Raw genomic sequence first — 18458 nt, 5'->3', positions numbered from 1 at the left:
GTGTTCACTCAACACAGATGTTCAAGATGCATGAGAATGTGTCATTGTGAGGAAATCACTTCCATGCCTTCACTAGGATACCTCACACACTTGCTGCACATCTCCAGTACAGCTGCACCTGAATGGTACTGTGGCTGACTGGGCTATCCATCCCTCTACTTCATTACACTCTAGAAAACTAGGACATCTCTGCAGCATTTGGCACTTCACATATATATAATGTAAGAGTAAACAAACAAGATAAACACAGGAAAATCTAACCCCCACACATGCGTGCTGTGAGATGTTCTGTATGGCAAATGTGTTGCTAATTAGTCAATAAATAAAACACTGATTGGCCATTGGCTAGGCAAGAAGTGTAGGCGGGACAAGGAGGAGAATAAAGCTGGGAAGTGGAAGGCTGAGTCAGAGAGACACTGCCAGCCGCCACGATGACAAACAGCATGTGAAGATGCTGGTAAGCCACGAGGCATGTGGCAAGGTACAGACTTATAGAAATGGATTAATTTAAGATGTAAGAACAGTTAGCAAGAAGCCTGCCATGGCCATACAGTTTGTAACCAATATAAGTCTCTGTGTTTATTTGGTCGGGTCTGAGCGGCTGTGGGACTGGCAGGTGAGAGAGATTTGCCCTGACCCTGGGCCAGGCAGGAAAACTCAAGCTACACATGCGGCTTCTGAATGAAGATGAAAAAATATTTTAAACAGATTTCAGAGGTAAGTAAGAATCAAGACAGCAAACTCACTGTGTCATATTAATTTGAATGTTTATGGGATCCTCACAGCATGGTTCAGCCAAATGAGAGCAGAGGAGGAGAGAGAGCCACTATTTGCTTGAGGTAACAAATGAGAATTCCAAACACGGAGAACATTAGAAATTTTGGACTTTGAAAAAGTTGTTCATAATTTTTCAAAGAATTTTTGGTTTCATTGTCAAAAAGAGGTTTATCTACACAGCTCATCACTTGGTTTGGGAGGGTGATAAAATAACAAATATATGGCACAGGTTAATAAACCACATTTCTCCAGACTTTTGATCATTGGGCTGCAAAAGAGAAAAGGTAACTCCAGAGGCCACTCTCGGCCACTAGGTCACAAAGACAAACGAAAGTGCCACAATCTAATTTCCCTCAGGATCTGTGTAGCTCACGTAAGAGTGCCATTGAAACCCATCTCTCAGGGAGTCCTCCACAAGCTCTTACAAGATATTTTGAAAACTGTAAATGCAACTGGAGTTCTTTTCAACTCAGCTGCAGGTTACAAAGTAATATTAAAGATGCTTCAAAATGGATATAATTCAGGAAACATAATTTAAACAGTATTAGTGCAATTATGACATGCTATTGTGAAATCCACAACAGCTAGAGTGGGACTCTCAGAATAATAATTAGAAATGCAAGTATGTGATTATGCAGTTTTCCCTAGTAGTACCTGTCCCTCTTGGCTCCTTACTGGTACAGAAATTATTATAGGGACCACAGTTTCTAAAAGAATTGTAGATGCTTTGTATTAATAATCCCCTAGGAAGCAGGATTCAGATTGAGTTTTGTAAAGGACAGGTGTGGGGCATCTTAAGGTAACCACTGGATACCGTGCACAGTAAATGTGCATGCCCAGGACTGGGAAGTTCATAATGCAGAAGGGCAAGAGAGAGAGGTTAGCTTGCATCTGTGTATCTTGGGAAGTGATGTAGATAATTACTTGACATTAAACAGCAGAGTAACTGCCACAGCACACCCGAATGCAACAGCTCCCCAAGAAACTTCACCATGCCCTTTGACTTCCTAGCCACCCATAGCTGTCCCAGGCATAAGAGTGGCCAAGGATGCGCCATTCTTAAAAGGAAGACACTGTTTTATTGTTTAGCTCCAAAACACACACAAGGGCACTAACCGTTAATAACAGAGAAACAAAAGTTATTTGAATTTTCTATTACTAAGGCCTTGGTAAGATTTCAGAAGCCCTTCTTCTCCAAGCTGCTCAGAATGTGTCTTATCGAGTCTGTGGAGAGGTATCTTCTCATCTAACTTCTTCGTGATGCTGTCATGTACAGTCACACTTATCAGAATTTGAATTTCATTAATAAGCAAAATAGGAGGCATTTCCGTTCCTGCAGCATGTTATTTGACAAGTACACACTGATAGAGTGGACTTGTGGCTTCCAAATCGATGGCTGATATATAGATCCAAAGCCTTTCCAACATCTGGGAGATAAAAGCAGAAGAGAACGACTCAGCATGACTACAAGACAGGAGCTTCCAAACCCCAACCGTATCCATCCAAACCAGCGCTCGCCTTACAAACACCGATCAGCACCTTCAAGGAGACCAAGAGCAGCCGAAGAGAAGCAGTTCTGAAGAAAGAAGGTACCAGCATGCCACAACAGAGTCCGGAAAGAGTAAAGAGTAGCTTGACCCTATACATGACCCTACACATTAGGAGGTCAAATCTTAAGACTGGCAGCGGAGAAGGAACCTGGAAAGGCCTAGACAGAAAGCATCACTTTGGAAGGAAACAATTTAGAATAAGAGGAGAAATTCTTTCTAATTTTTTTATTTTTTTTAATTAAAATATAATTTCCTCATTTTCCCTCTTTCTTTTCCTCCCTCCAACCCCTCCTTTTTACCCACCCCCACCTCCAAAGCTGGGCTGTATTATGCCTGGTTAGTACTTGGATGGGAGGAGAAATTTCTTTAGAAACCACACATTAGAAACGTAAAGAAAGAAAGACATTAAGAACATGTAGGAGAAAAAGAACTTTAAAAGTGATAAGAACATGACTATTCAAAAGCTGTGTCATCTAGTAAGGAGGCCAACATCATCCTGTGCTTATACAACGAGAAGAATATGGTCACCTTGAACTAGGAATGTCACAACCACTCTGGCTAGGGAAAAAAAAAAGACTAAAATTAAAAAGTAATGTAAACAGTAAAATGAGAATGAAAGCCCAGAAATTGAGCTGATAAATATTTTTAAATCACCAAAAATAGAAGTTATAACAAAACAGTAATATTCCAAACTAAACTAAATATCCATAAACCAAATGACAAAAAAAATTGAAAAGGAATAAATAAAACAAGACTTGATTTTAAAAAGTAACAGAAGTACAAAATCACATTAAAAACAGAAACTGGAGGACATGATTTCTAAGAAAAAAAATAGACATTAAAGGAAATATAGAAAAGGATACTAGAAAAAACAACAGCCAAAAGCCAAGTGAATAAAATGAAATAGAGAAAAAGGGCCAGCAAAAGAATGGTTCAAATGAGAGAGAGGCAAAGATGCACAACTGATGTTTTTAAAAGTAAACAAAAAGGCTTCCCACAGGAAACACATTAAAAGGAGTGACATCAAGACTAGTAACCCTGACCTAATAATCTATTCAAAAAGAGAGAGGAACCAGAGTACAAAATAAAAGAGTCCACTAAGAACTATGGAAAATAACCTACAATAGTTAACTCAAGAGAAATATTTACAATACAAATAACAGATGAAAGGCTAATAATCCACAGACATTTCACAGTAGGAGTAGGAAAAGATGAGCTGAGCAGGTGGCACGAGCCTACAATCCGAGCACTCTGGAGGTATGAGCAGACACATCACTACACGTGTAAGGCCAGCCTGGTCCACAAAGCAAGGTCAAGTTTGGCCATAGATGCACAACCAGACCCTATCTCAAAAGATGAAAACAGAGCGCGCACACACACACACACACACACACACACACACAAAGTACAATGATCAATATGCAAGTCATAGATGAAACAAAAAACAAAATCAGAAGGGGATGTCCAACATCACAAAAAAACCCTTTAAATACAGATAAAAAAAATCAATATATTGTTACTAGTAATTTTCAAAATCTATTCACTTCTTCTCTCCCCGCCCCTTTGTTTGTGTGTGTGTGTGTGTGTGTGTGTGTGTGTCGGTGTATATGTTATTGATGACCAAGCCTATGGATTTACATGCTAGGCAAGTGCTCTACTACTGAGCTGTATATCCCCAGCCCACAAAATTTAAGTAGCTTCATAATACTCAGTGCTATTCTCATATAATATTGATCAGTATAAATTAATACTTTATTAAAGAGGAACATTACCATTATCTATTAAGATTTCCCATATATCATACATCTAAAGATTATTCATACATGATTATAAAGAAATACATTCAAGAATATTTACTAAAATGTTGCTTATATCAGTAATAACTGGAAAGAATATAAATTTGCATCACAAAGAAAATGGTTTAAGAGATTAAATGAGACTGAAAAGAATGGAGAGCTACATCAACAACATGAGGAGTCCTCCAATATATCCTGTGATATAGTGACCTGGATTGTTCATTTATTAAAGGTATGTGTAAAAGGAAGAACAATTTGATCCCTCCTAATAAATCAGAAATTATATATTACTATTAACACATAGCTGTCAGAAATAGTTGGGTATATCCATATATACATATATCAGTAATGGAATATAGACATAGATGATTGATAGGTAGTAGACAGATGACAGAAACATAATAAATAGGTAAATGAAAAATGCTAGATACAAATTAATAATTAAAATGATACATGCCAAATGACTATAAAGTAAGATCTGTAAATGTTTTAAAGAAAACCAAGATCAATACAGTTTTAAAATAAATGTACAATTCTTGTTTTAATTTTAACATCATAAATACACTCATATATTTGCACAATCATAAGTGGATTCATACATATTTGTATAATTTCCACTTATTTCTAAAGTAAGTGACAATAAAACGTTATTGAAATCTTTTAGGTACTTTTAGAAGGACATAAGATCCATTTATCAGTCTTCTCTGTATTTTTCAGTTTTGAAATACCCTTGATTTTGAGGAGAATCCTTCAATACTACCTCCCAATTCAAATATTCTTTTTACAGTGAATCTTCTGAAGTTATCTATAGTGGCAATTCAATTTCAACAACATTTTCAAATTTCTGCACTCCTAATATGCCTTTTTCATACCAGCACATACATGACAGACCTTGTTTGTCCTCTTATGTATGTCCTCTTATTTTGTGTAAGGAAAGTTATTTCATCACCATGAAACCAAACACACCTGTTTTAATCATTATACCATTCCATTCAATTAATGTTACCAAAAATGAATTTATGTTCACATTATTGATCATTCAAGTTAGTGAATTTCTCAGAAAGTGAGTTCTTCAATTTTTTTTCTCAGAATTCTGGATAAACATCCTCTCACAGTGTGTTAAGTTTCAGTAGACTAACAAAGCAAGTCTTGACTGCGCAAAAGCAAGCAAATAAGTGAAGGTGTTGACAAATGCAGATCGCCAGCACCATCTGCACTCAAGGCTGGTCATCCCACTCATTAAATAGTAACAGTCGGGCCTTCTGTAAAGGGTCTCTTCAGAAATTGTGCAGCGCTCCCTCACTACAATCCTGCCATGGAAAGGACACTATGGGAGTCACAAGAGACATGCAGGGCTAGCAAAGATCACAATGGCTACATAATCTAGTTGGAGATTCAAGACCTATGGAAGATGCATTAGTCTAGAGGGCAGCGTGTGCTGTGTGAAGTAGGTGAAACACAAAAGGTGAACAACAGGAAGAAGCCATCAGAAGACCTTCACAGAGCAGGCAAGTCCCAAGCTGTGACACAGAAGAGAAAGTCCTGTGACCAGGTGACAGAGGCAAAGATGAGTGCCTCGGGGTCAGGATGAGCTAAGCGGCTGGGGCTAGGGCAAAAGTGGTGATGGCCGCACATTCTGTCTGCTAGAAGACCAGAAGCAAGGTGCACGAAGAAATGCTACAGTTTTTGTCAAATCTACTCCCTCCTTTTTTCATACTGTCAGCACTTTTAGATAAAAATTCACAGAAGACTACAGTTTAACCATCCATCTACACCATCATCCTCCTGGGTCCAGTAAATTGGTTCCACAGATAAATTGGAGCTGGGTATTATGAGTCATCAATTACCTGGGTAAAAAGAATTAATGGATATATCATGAATCAAACAATCATCTGTGATACAAGCACTTAACAGTAAAAGTTCATCAATTATATTTACTTTAATAATTAAAAAATCATCTTAGGGTCTCACAGCCCACATGGGAAAAGAGGAAAACTACTCACCTGCATTTAGCATCATTCTCTTAAACACGACAGCTATTTTTTTTTGTTATAATTTCATCAATACTATATATTCTATGAAGGATTACTGTTCTTATTTTATGAACAAAGAAATTCAGGCTTGATATGTTGTTGTGCATCTATTAATGGAAAACAAAGGACCAGCATTGGGGTGTGAGGGTCGGTGGGTGCGTGCTTTAAAGATTTTTAGTTGGCAACAAGCTTTCCCCAAAATAAATTCAGCCAATGTGGCTATTTGCTATCAGTCTCAAGAATATTATCCCAGAGGTCATGGCTACATTTTTATTTTTGATCCCAGCATAGTACAGGTGAGTTCCTCTGGGCTTTATTTGTATAAACGATTCTTCCTTCAAACTAAATTACTGTAAAACACTTACCACAAAGGAAATTGCTAACAAAATCATTATCTACCTCAGTACAAACTAATGTGATTACTTTCAGGAAACAGAAGCAACTGAATTATATAATAGAAATATTAGTTTAAAGGGTCACTGGATGTCAGAATGCATCATTTTACAAAAGTGTCTGAGACACTATTCATCAGAACTACAGTGCTTAGAACACCAAGTCAACACCATGACTCAGCAAGTCTCCCTTGGTTCATTCGGCTCCAATAATACAGTCCATAACGGGGGGGGGGGGGGGGGGGGGGGGGAGATGGGGGTGCATTCTCTTTCTGAGGTACCTCCTTCCTCTTGCACAGAATAAGAAAAAAAACAAAAACAAAGAGGACCACCTGAGTCTCCCCTTATTAGCAAATGAAGCCTCTGCCTTCATTCACTCACCTCCATTAATATAGAGAAATACACCCAGATGTTAGCTGCAGGGGGGCAGCTTAGACTCACAACCTCATCTGAGAGACATAGAAACTAAGAAACAACCCAAGTGAAGGCCTTTCCCGATCACCACTGCAGAAACAGTGATGAGAACCAACTCTGACCTGTTCTCAGTCAGACAGAAGCTCTTCAGTGGAACTGTGCCTAGAACAAGGGATGGAAACCAATGGCTGTCATTCTTCGGTCTCACTTAAACACACACTTTAGCTAATCTCTTGCTTTACAAGCAGGGTCAAGAAGTTTGTGGGAAATACCTGAATTATTGGTCTTCTGCAATACACTAAAATACTTTCCAAACTATACAAAACATTCAAAATATATCAAATCAGCATACTTGTTGTTTTTAAAAAGTCATGGTAGTCAGAGTGTACCATTAAGGGGATGGGGAAAAGTCTGCAGCTAGGGAAAACCCCAGGAACTCACAAGGATGTCCCCAGCTAAGACTCATAGCAAAGGTGGAGAGGGTACTTGAACTAGCCTTCCCCTGCACTCAGACTGATGACTACCCTAATTGTCATCATAGAACTTACATCCAGTGACTGATGGAAGCAGATGCAGAGACCCACAGCCAAGTACTTGGCCAAGATCCTGGAGTTCAGTTGAAGAGAAGAAGAAGGATAATAAGAGCAAGGGAGGTCAGAATCATGATGGGAAAAACCACAGAGACAGCTGACCCAAGCTAGTGGGAGCTCATGGACTCTGGACTGACAGCTGGGGAGTCTGCATGGGACCATACTAGGTTCTCTGAATGTGGGTGACAGTTGCGTGGCTTGATGTGTTTGTGGGTCCCCTGGCAATGGGACCAGGACTTATCCTGGGTACACAAACTGGCTTTTTAGAGCCCATTGCCTATGGGGTGATGCCTTACTCAGCCTTGATGCAGCGGGAGGGGCTTGGTCCTGCCCCAACTTGGTATGCCAGCCTGTGTTGACTACCCAAGGGAGGCCTTACCCCATATGAGGAGAGGATGGGGGTGGGATGGGGGGAGGTAGGGGAGAGCAGGAGAAGGGGAGGGAGGTGGAATAGGGATTAGTATGTAAAATGAAAGAAAAAATGTTTAAATAAAAAAAAAATCATGGTAGCATTCACCCTTAAACCAAGCACTGGGGAGATAGTGGCAGGTGCCTCTCTATGGCTCAGAGGCCAACCTGTCTACATAGAGAGTTTAAGACCAACCAGAGCTACGGAGTGAGACCCTGTCTAAAAAACTGGTTTTTTAAAAAAAACCACAACATCATGAGGAGGACAGAATATACCCTCAAAAGATCAGTTGAGATTATCAGGCAACTATGATTGTCAAAGATGTATCAATCCTATACAGAATACGGATATATTACCAGATTATTAATAATTACCATTCTGTACACAGAATCCCATAGATACAGTCTACTGTCTGTAACATATTAGACATAATCAAAAGACTCTTGAAATGGAAAACAAGAGAAAGAAAGATACTGGATGTCAAACAAATTTAAATTTGAAAGTTTTCTTTGTCCGAACTCAAGAGTAACATGTTTTAGACTGGAGTGTAGCTGAAATAGTCACATGCTTACCTGGCATGCACTAAAGAAGTTTAGCTTCAATCCCCAACAGCACATAAAAGGACTGCAGTCCCAAAACTCAGGCGGGGAGGCAGGAGGATCAGAACTCTAAAGTCATCCTTGGTTACATAAAAACATGTCTCAAAAACTAAAAATAAATAAAAGAAAAAGAAAAAGAGGAACTGTTTTGTAAAATACACAAGACAGAGAGTGGACTAGAGTAATTTAAATTTGCATGAACATTTGAAATGTTTTCCCTCTGTTTCAGAGCTTTTCCTCCATGGTATAACAGCTGCAAGATCATATAATTTCCATCAAACTTTTTATATCAAAAAGAAAAAAACTGGAAGAAAAGAAAGACATAAAAGATGTTCTAGTTTGTTTTAAAAGTATGTTGCTTAGGTTCTAGTTTTTAAATGTGTATTTTGGCCCATATGAATTGCTCCAAATCACATCCCCAACAATAAGCACATTCCAAAGTATACAGTGTGACACAACCCCATAAAAACCTCTTGAGCTGAATCTCCCACAGAGAAACACACAGAGGCCCTGGATCCTATAATGCCCTGTACAGGAAAAACTCTGAAAACGTTCGTACAAGCATCGGGAACTTTGGGTGTTGTTTGTAGTGGTGAAAACTAGCAACAATCCAAATGTCTATCAACAATGAGAAATAAAAATTCTGCAATAGCTATAGAAAAGAGCAATACATAGCAATTAAAGTAACATTAGCTATCCACAGCAGGAATAAATCTCAAGTACATAATAGAGAATGAAAGAAACCAGACACAACAGAGTACTTACTATATAATTCAATTTATACACATTCTAAAAGCAGGCAAAACTAATCTATGGAGAGATGGAGCGTCTGGATGATGTAGTAACAGGAAGAGAACATACAGGAGCCATGTCCTTCATCCTGATCAATGAGATGGCTATAGGTGCACAGTTCTGGAAAAGTTTATCAAGCTGTATGTAAGCTCAGGGATTGTATATGCTTCTACTTGCAAAGTTAATTTAAATTTTAAAATTTCACCTAAAACATGAAGTGCTGCTAAGAAAATTTTTAACATTGCTTCCTGGAACAGTGAATTCTACATTACAGTTCCGAGCATCTTGCTTTCTGATGATGACTCTTCCAACTAGTTATGTGATCTCTTATATAACCTAATGTCCCAGTGATAGCTGTAGTGGCCAACAAATCTCAGATGTTCTAAGGACATTTTTTAAAAGACCCTACTAGTGGAGGCTATCACCTGAAGACCAGCACCAGAATAAGATATTAATTCATTTTTACTCAAATAACAAGTATTTATTGTGAGTCTACTAAGTAAGGAACACTGTTGAAGTTATGGAGGAGGATAAATAATATACAGTAAACATCCTGGAGGGAAGGATGAATGGAAAATGTAACTTTAGTGTGTAGTGCATACAGACAAACACACACACACACACACACACACACACACACACACACACACACCACAAATGAGACGTTCAACCAGTCTGAACATGCCTACCTGAACACACATAAATACAGAAGGGGAAATAATTTGAAATAGCTATTTCATTATGCTCAGAAGTAGAACTATTTCCAAGATTAACACTTCTACATAAATCTTCATAAGTAAATCTTGATAACATATAAAATATTTAAGCATATTCTGAAACCACAAAGGATAGAACTGGAACCAAAAAGGCAGACTCCTTGAAGAAAAGGATTAGCCTGGTATTTAAGAAAGAGCTTTAGGTAACCAGAACCATTTTTGAAGTCTTAGAAGAGAGATTTGAGGTTGGACTGTAAAGTGGAAAATAATCGTGGAAACAGGCTAACTTTGATTTACAAGATCCTTCTAGAAATTTATTTTATGAATTGGGATTAGAAACTGAGGATTTTGAAATATATTTAAAAATGATGTATTTTAAAGTATTTGTTGTTTCACACATACAGAAAGATGATAAAGGTCATAGACATCTTACTCTAGTAAAAATTTGAATTTTGAATTCCGATGCCATCTTCTAGTGCTTTGCAGTGCTAGGACAAAACACATAAAGTTTATAGCAGATAAAATTTTAGATTTCTCCCCAGTAAGCATTCTGTCTGCACTTTAATTATTTCAATTTTTGCAGTGTTTTTAAGCATGTTGGAATTTTTATGTAAGTAAATATTCACTTTCTCAAATAGAAAAATATGGCAAAACCTCCAGAATGACATGATTTATTAATAGTGTATTTTATCACTCTTCCAGAATAAAAACTGCCTGAACCCCAGAAACCCACTGAAAAACAAACAGCTCTTCCTGAAGCACCATTCGTGCCCCTTCTCAGTCCTCTTGGCCTACATATCCAGGTAACACAGGACCTTGGCTCAGAACACTCACTACCTCCCTAACACTCAGTACCTTCCCTACTACAACCACATGCTGGGCTGGACTGTGCAATGGCCTGTCTGCTTCACATCAGCAATGGAGCTCATTCTCAGTGTTCTGTAATAAGTGACATCTAGTGAACCCAATACGGTCAGATAAATGAGTGAATGATATCCAAGCCAGATTACTGCTAAATCCCCTAAGACATAACAATGAATAAAGGTGCATTTGCAACATGGGTATTTCAATAGTCAGTTGCCGTGGAAGTTATTCACCACCATAAAGAAATACTTCTATCTCTAGCATCCAAAGTAACTATATCTAATGGGGCTTATTTAGCTCACGGTCTGAGCAGCATGGGACCAGCACCACATGACTGCAGCACATTACGGTGACGTCATCGCAATGGTGGGAGAGCATGGAAGAAGTACATCACAACACAAGCCTGGAAGCATGGCAGCAATAATGCAGTGGCTGGAGTCACTCTTGTTTGTTTGTTTGTTTGTTTGTTTTGTTGTTGTTGTTGTTGTTGTTGTTGTTGTTTGAGACAGGGTTTCTCTGTGTAGCTTTAGAGTCTTTCCTGGAACTCATTCTGTAGCCCGGGCTGGCCTCGAACTCACAGAGATCCACCTGCCTTTGCCTCCTGCGTGCTGGGATTAAAGGCGTGCACCACCACCGCCCAGCTTGGAGTCAATCTTAGAACAACTTCCTCTCACAAGAACTAATCTGTAGTCCCAACAACCCACGGCACCTCCTGCAAGGCTTTACCCTTTGAAGGTCTCACCATCCAGTGCACTGACACAGCGAGGACCAAGCTTCCAAGGCATGAATCCTTGGGAACAAACTACATCCAACTAGAGTCTGATGCAATACATGCTACTTGAATGGGCAGAGTAAAGGAGAATCAGGCCTAGAAGTTACTTAACTTTTCTAAGGTGCATCTTCCAACTCTATATAGGAGTGAATCCTTACCACCTCATCAGGTGGGACAACTATATACCCTTGGTGATCAAATCAAACCACCAGGCATGGCCTTTATCCCCACCCGCAACTGCCACCTCCAACACAGCTAAAAAGTCTGCACAGGTCCCTCCAAAGAGACATTTCAATCCACTACTTCTCCAGATTTTCCTTTTCTCCGTGCACAGTAACTCACTTCCTCTCTGCTTCTGGAGTGTGTAATTTCTATGTCTGCCTTCATCCGATTCCTTTTTCCATCAAGGACTCAGACAACAGGTTCCACTCGGCTGTCCTTCTATTTAGAGCCACCCTGTTAATGAGCACTGACTTGCTAACCTCTGCCAGCTCCCCGCTTCCGCTTTGCCAGAGTGAAGCTCCCAGGTCCCCCAGCCTGTCCAAAAACTTCCCCTCTGGCTCATCGCTGCCCAGCCAGTTCCTGCCTGGGCTTTTGGTAGGGCAGCTTCCTTCAGTTTCCAAGTGGCATCCCCTGAATGCCATCCCTAAAATGACCCCTCAGTCTGCATCCCTGTAACTCTGTATCACACTGATCATTACTTCTTGCTCTTCAGTGTTTTCCAAAGCTGCAATACAGTGAACAGACTAAAGTCACCAGCGCTGGAAAGAGGCAGAGCAGGGAAGGGGCACCGAGGTGTGACAGGTGTACACTAATTGGACATTAGCAGGGTCTTTATTTCCTTACAGTTTATCTTCACCAAACTGAAACATCAACAGAGTTGTTCATGGGTAAAGACATCAAAGGCTAAGTCAGAAATGGATACAACTGTTCATAAACAGCCAATTATCTTGGGAAAGAAAAAAGAGCATAGAGGAAGAGAAAAGGAAGTCCTTGAATATGTTGAAAACTGAGAACACATCTGCAAAGCTGTGAAAATAAAGTACCATCCAAAAGCACCAGAAAAAAAAGGGGGGGGGGGACTTTGGAAATGACCTCAGGGGTGGAACGGAAGTAAAACTGGCAAGTACAGGAGACAGCTGTAAATTCTAATCCTGATTATTTCATATTTCATATAGGTTTTTCCCTAGTATTTTCCTGAAGGAAAACATCAAGCATAAAAATTAGAACATTCACAATTAATCACACAGGAAGTTCTTACAGTTTAAGGATCCAATCAGGTCCTGTTAACAAAGGTTCAGATTTCGAGGTGCACAGTGTTACTAATTTAACGTCAGGGAAACGGCCCGGTGGATGGGCTCTGGGGGCAAGGCGTTCCAGATGTGCTCCCTCAGGAAGCACAGTGCACTTGGGCTCCTTTCATGTTGGTCACCTGAGGCACAACCTGGTCCGGGGCGGCACTCCGCAACAGCAGCTGTTTGCAACAAGCCCCGTGTTGCAGGCACATGACAGCGTCCCCTGGGGTTTACAGGACGTTGATTCCTAAAGGCCAGATTTAACACTTCGGGGAAAAATAAAAGACAGCAAGCACTACAGAGGGAGAAATAATGCATGGTATCTGATTATTTCAGGATGGCAACATATTCACAGAATCAGTTACCACAGAAACTGTGATCTGTAAATGGCCCAGGTGGAATGTGACAGAAAATAACGTGCAAAAATTAAGTTGACTTGTAGAACATCAGAGGTGGCACCGCGGAAATGAGCTGATGTAGCTCGGGCTAGTGGTTCACAGGTCTAACTATTAAAAGCACTAACATGCCAACAGAAAACCATGACTGTACACAGCAGGTCTCCACTAGAATGCCTCCTACAGCAAACAGCACATTTGAAGGATTCTCCAAATTGAGGGCAATTTTACCTCTTTTCATTAGACCAAATTAGACGGCATTCTCCCAAACTAGCAGAAAACATCAAATTCATCTTCTGGATCTTCACAGATATCTGCCTCAGTTTTCTTGTCCAGATTAAATACCTGTAACATATTTGCCTGTACTATGTACCGTAAGGCATTTTCTGTCATTTCAATTACGGCTCTTCTTTTGCTAAAGACATAGCTGCACTTCACTAACTCGGACAAAGCCAAACACAAGGAAGTATGCAAAAGACAGCTGCATGTCTTCCTATGGAGGAACAATGCCTAGCACCACCTGCTAAATCAGACCTGAGGATGACAGAGCAGACATCATCACCAGAAGGCTGTACTGGTACTAATAAGGTGAAGAACTAAAGTCATGTTGACTCAGAAGCCTGTGGTCTAACCTCTGTCCTGGAGGATTTCAGGGGCAACCTGCCTGCAGTGAGATAGAATCCCAGCATTGATACTGAACAGCTGTTACATACCTCTGTATTTAATACATAAACTGAACCTGTATATTCTATCTATATGATCAACATATAAACTACAATTTTTAACTGAAAAAGCAGACTAAGGAAGACAAGATTGAGAATAAAGCCTTCCTTCCAAAGCTATAGAAAGTATAACTTAGATTTTTGAGGACAATGCTTTATCAAATAGTAGAATTATACTTAAGCCAAGGCAAGTTTTTTAAAGATCTCTCTATAAATAGATGTGAATATTCTCAGAAAATTGGGAATCGATCTACCTCAAGACCCAGCCATACCACTCTTGGGCATATACCCAAGGAATGCCCAATCATACCACAAAGATACATGCTCAACTATGTTCATAGCAGCACTATTTGTAATAGCCAGAATCTGGAAACAACCTAGATGCCCTTCAACCGAAGAATGGATTAAGAAAATGTGGTACATATACACAATGGAGTACTACTCAGCTGAGAAAAACAATGACAGCATGAAATTTGCAGGCAAATGGATGGAACTAGAAAATATCATCCTGAGTGAGGTGACCCAAATCCAGAAGGACAAACATGGTATGTACTCACTCATAAGTGGATACCAGATATAAAGCAAAGAACAATCAGACTGCAACCCACAGAACCAGGGAGGCTACATAGCAAGAGGGACCCTAGGATGACTGTGGCTTATAATAAGTTTTGGTTTTACTCAATTACTGGGCAAGCCTCAATGAAACATTTCACTATTAGGATAAGAATTTATACTGTATCAAACTGATAATAGAAAAATAAATAAATAAATAAAAGAAAAACCAAAAAAAAAAAAGAAAGAAAATGGAAAAAAAATAGATGTGAATATTCAGAAAGCCATGCTGAAGCCTGATAGCATGATATAGCTCACCACAGCAAAATGAGCAATGGGTCTTCTCAGGTTAAGGGTGAGGGACAGAAGAGGGTACAGACACAGGGAATGTTTAAAATCCAGAGCTGTGAGGTGTGGTGCAGTCCAGGTGTGCAAGCAGCAGGACAGTAGCAGGCTTGTTACTTTTCCTAAGGAGACATGAACAAATGTCTGCTCATCCTAGATATGGCACAAACAACAGACCAAAGTTAAGGATTCCATCCAAGCTTGGCCGGGCGGGTCAGTGAGTTTACTGGCTCATTCATGGGAGCCTGCATCTGTAAGGGTTTACTTACTGAATGACCTCCAACAACTGCATCACCAACATTCCACCTTGGCATAAATGACCACTTCTTAAGAACCTGCCTTCAAACCTTCAACTTCAGGGATACGCTAGTATCTCCAAGAACTACATGCAGCTGGGAGGAGGTGAGGTCTGACAGGAGGAAGCCAAAAGCTGGACTTTCACATGGGGATCTGCTGAGTGTTCATAATCACACACTCGGAATTTGAAACAGTGTCAGTCACAGGACACTGGAAAACAGGCTCCACAACATAGTGTGGCTGTGGTCATATTCCAGGATTTGTGTTCCAGCTTTACCAGTTTAATATGTGCATGTGAAACCGTAATTTAGTTCCTCCAACCATCACATTGGCACAAAAGTACCTAGTCCATGGAGCTGTAGACAAAGTCAAGTGTAGATGCAGGGTTAGAGAAGGTCTAAATACAAAATACTAATATTAGCAATGAAAATAATCCACACTCCAAAGGAAGAGATATGAGTGGTTTTCAATGTGATGAGCTGGAAGTCCCTGTGTTGGAAAATGGAGCCCTAAGGCATAGCTGTTGGGAAATGGAACCTTAAGAAATGTCTAGGTCACATGGGCTCTGTCGTCCGTATGCACTCACACTGTGATCGTGGGAGCAGGTTATCTTAGAGTGGGTTTCTGACAGGACTTCCTGGTGCTGACTCTCCAGTGCTGGCTGGTTTGCTTTAAGATACTCATCTTCTCTCCCTCCCTCTCTCTCATCTTCTCTTCCCTGGCCATCTTGGAACTTGCTTGTAGACCCGACTGGCCTTGAACTCAGAGATCCACTGCTTCTGCCTCCCAAGTGCTGAGATTAAAGGCGTGCGCCACCACCACCCAGCCAGTCTAGCCTTTGAAAAGAATGGCGATGAGGGAAATTAGGCAGAATGGGGGCCAAATGGACTTATTTGACAGGCTGGGAGAAGAAGAAAATGTGGTAACAGTGAGGGGGGGTTAAGGGTCCAAATGATTAAAGTGTTACCTGGGTAAAATCAATCTCCACATTGCAGGATCAGAAACTGAACCCATGTTTGATTTCAAAGTTTCTGCCCTAACCTCTGCCCAGGATAAATGTAGGGACAGCTAGCTAGTGCAGATGAGAAACAGGGGGGGGGGCGTGGGGGGGGGGGGGGGGGGGGGGGGGGGGGCCCTGCGGGAACGACCGAGGCCACAGCAAATAGCAGAAGGAAGAAAATTCCGCAAGCAGACTCAAGGAAGTAAGCTACTCAGGCCTACAGAGGCAGGAAAGAAGAGAGGATGGACGCAGAGGTAGGTACATTAGGAAACCAAGCAGATGCTCTCCCAAGTCTCTCCTCCTGTTAATGCTCTGCCAAGTCTCTCCTCCTGTGAATCCTCTGCCAAGTCTCTCCTCCTGTTAATCCGAAGTCAAGAAGCCAGCAGAGAGAGGTGAGTAGGATGTAGGGCTTAAGATGAGGGCAAACGATTGGGTACCATTGTGGGGGGAGAAAGAGCAAAGCTGTTTCTACGATGAGGTTCTAATCAATCCAAGGCCCCACGGCACGTCACCACCCATATTACCCCTTCCCGCTTTCCTCTGTTATGTAAAATTTTAACCTTTCAGGCAACACTTAGTTAAATGATTTCATCGAACTATTTCTCATAAATTATGTATATATTAATCTCTCCCACTAGATCACATTTTGCTCGATGTTAAATTCTCAGCCTTTCGCTAAACAGAGTTAGGATTCTTTTTTTTCTTCCTTAAAAGGAATGAACCAGTTATTAATCCAGCTAAACTGTACTCTAATGCTCTTCTATCTCCATTTCAATATTAAATAGAGGAAAATGACAAAAATGTCTAATAGCAAAATGATAATATGACTCTATCCATGAGTTAAGATCTTTTTCTTTCATGAGTTTTGAAAGATAAATAATCCTCAGTAACAATAGTGGTATTGCTTATATATCTAGACATGTATGACGGTCTTCTGAAACTGGCAAGGTAACACACCTAACTACTTCTTATAGGCCTTACCCTGTTCTACTTACAGAAAATGAATCTTTGCTATTTACATCCTCCTTGACATTGACATTGAAGGATCTTGTTAACTAAAAGCAAAGAATGTATTCTATTGTCTTTCTGTGTGCATATCACAAACTCCTAAGGAAGTTTCTAGAATGAACTTCAAAAAAATATTTTCTTCATCAAAACTTCTTTCAAGTATTTTTTTTCCTTAGTAGACTGAGTCCATGTGTACTGCTTAATATTTTATAAACTAAGGCATACATGTCCAACATATCAGAGACTGTTTGCTTCCACACACAGTTTCCTGAAGATTTTAGTCATTTTCCATGAGGAAACAAGGATGTGTGAGCTGACAGCCTATGACGGGGGCAGAAGTGCCTCCAGAGCATTCACTGCATCAGAACACGGGATTACGATTCCAATTCCACTTTCCTCCCAATTGATGGTGAAACAACAAATTAAATAAAATGGATCACTAATATGAAAAACAATAAATCACCTGACATAAATGAGCACTGGTGTTAGGCAGCTGCTTTTAGGTATTGAGAGGGTAATCAAAATGAATGAAATGTAATTTCCACCCTTCATAGATTTTTCATGAATGTCCCAGTAGTTTAGAGTGTCAAGCTAGACATCTGCAAATGCTATTAATTAATACACTCAGATGACTTTCTCTTTAAAGTTCAGCTGTTAATGTTGAGGGAGGAGTTCCTCTAAACTTGAGTCATGTACACAAGTATTTCTTGATTTTCATGGAACCCTAAGAGCCCTAATTATGTAGATGCTGAAACATCAGATATTATCATCTGCAGCAGGATTTAACTGCAGAAGGAGGGTGGTCTGTAAGGAAAGCAGGATGGAGTGATAGGCTTGAGGAAAGAGAGCCCACTCCATATAGCTACTGGAACCAATGGAGGAAAACACAGGCCTACTGGCTCTCTACTATCCTGAAGGCAGCCTTCTGCCTCAACCTCCTCTCTCCTCTTTTCCCACAGCCTCCTTGATATGTAAACCAAAAAGAATATCTCTTTTCTAACACAGAAAAGTCAGAATCCCTGTGTTTTACCCATCAAAACCACAAGTCCCATCTCCACCACATGAGCTCAAGACAGCATTTATCCCATGTCATAATCTACTTAATAGGCAAGCCAATACAATTACTATAGTGTTATAATA

At 40.1% G+C, this 18458-nt stretch overlaps 1 protein-coding gene across 7 annotated transcripts in view; it reads right to left on the bottom strand.

Annotated features, from left to right (window-relative positions):
* Positions 1 to 18458, bottom strand: part of Immp2l (inner mitochondrial membrane peptidase subunit 2) — an 868678-nt gene that overhangs the window by 663064 nt on the left and 187156 nt on the right. Inside the window, exon 5 of one of the 7 annotated variants that reach the window (XM_052738391.1) lies at positions 715 to 2204. The exons of 5 other annotated variants lie outside the window; for them this stretch is intronic. In XM_052738391.1, coding sequence (XP_052594351.1) covers positions 2063 to 2204 — 142 coding nt within the window. In that variant the 3' untranslated portion in view covers positions 715 to 2062. Of the gene's footprint in view, positions 1 to 714; positions 2205 to 4211; positions 5971 to 18458 lie in introns of those variants that run through there. One more of the 7 variants, XM_052738398.1, reaches the window with a different exon arrangement.

The sequence above is a fragment of the Peromyscus californicus genome, unplaced genomic scaffold, assembly GCF_007827085.1.
Source record: "Peromyscus californicus insignis strain IS unplaced genomic scaffold, ASM782708v3 Scaffold_15__1_contigs__length_86483966, whole genome shotgun sequence".
Classification (NCBI taxonomy): Eukaryota; Metazoa; Chordata; class Mammalia; order Rodentia; family Cricetidae; genus Peromyscus; species Peromyscus californicus.
The sequence above is the reverse complement of the archived record's forward strand: the minus strand, read 5'-3'. Positions and strand labels throughout refer to the sequence as shown.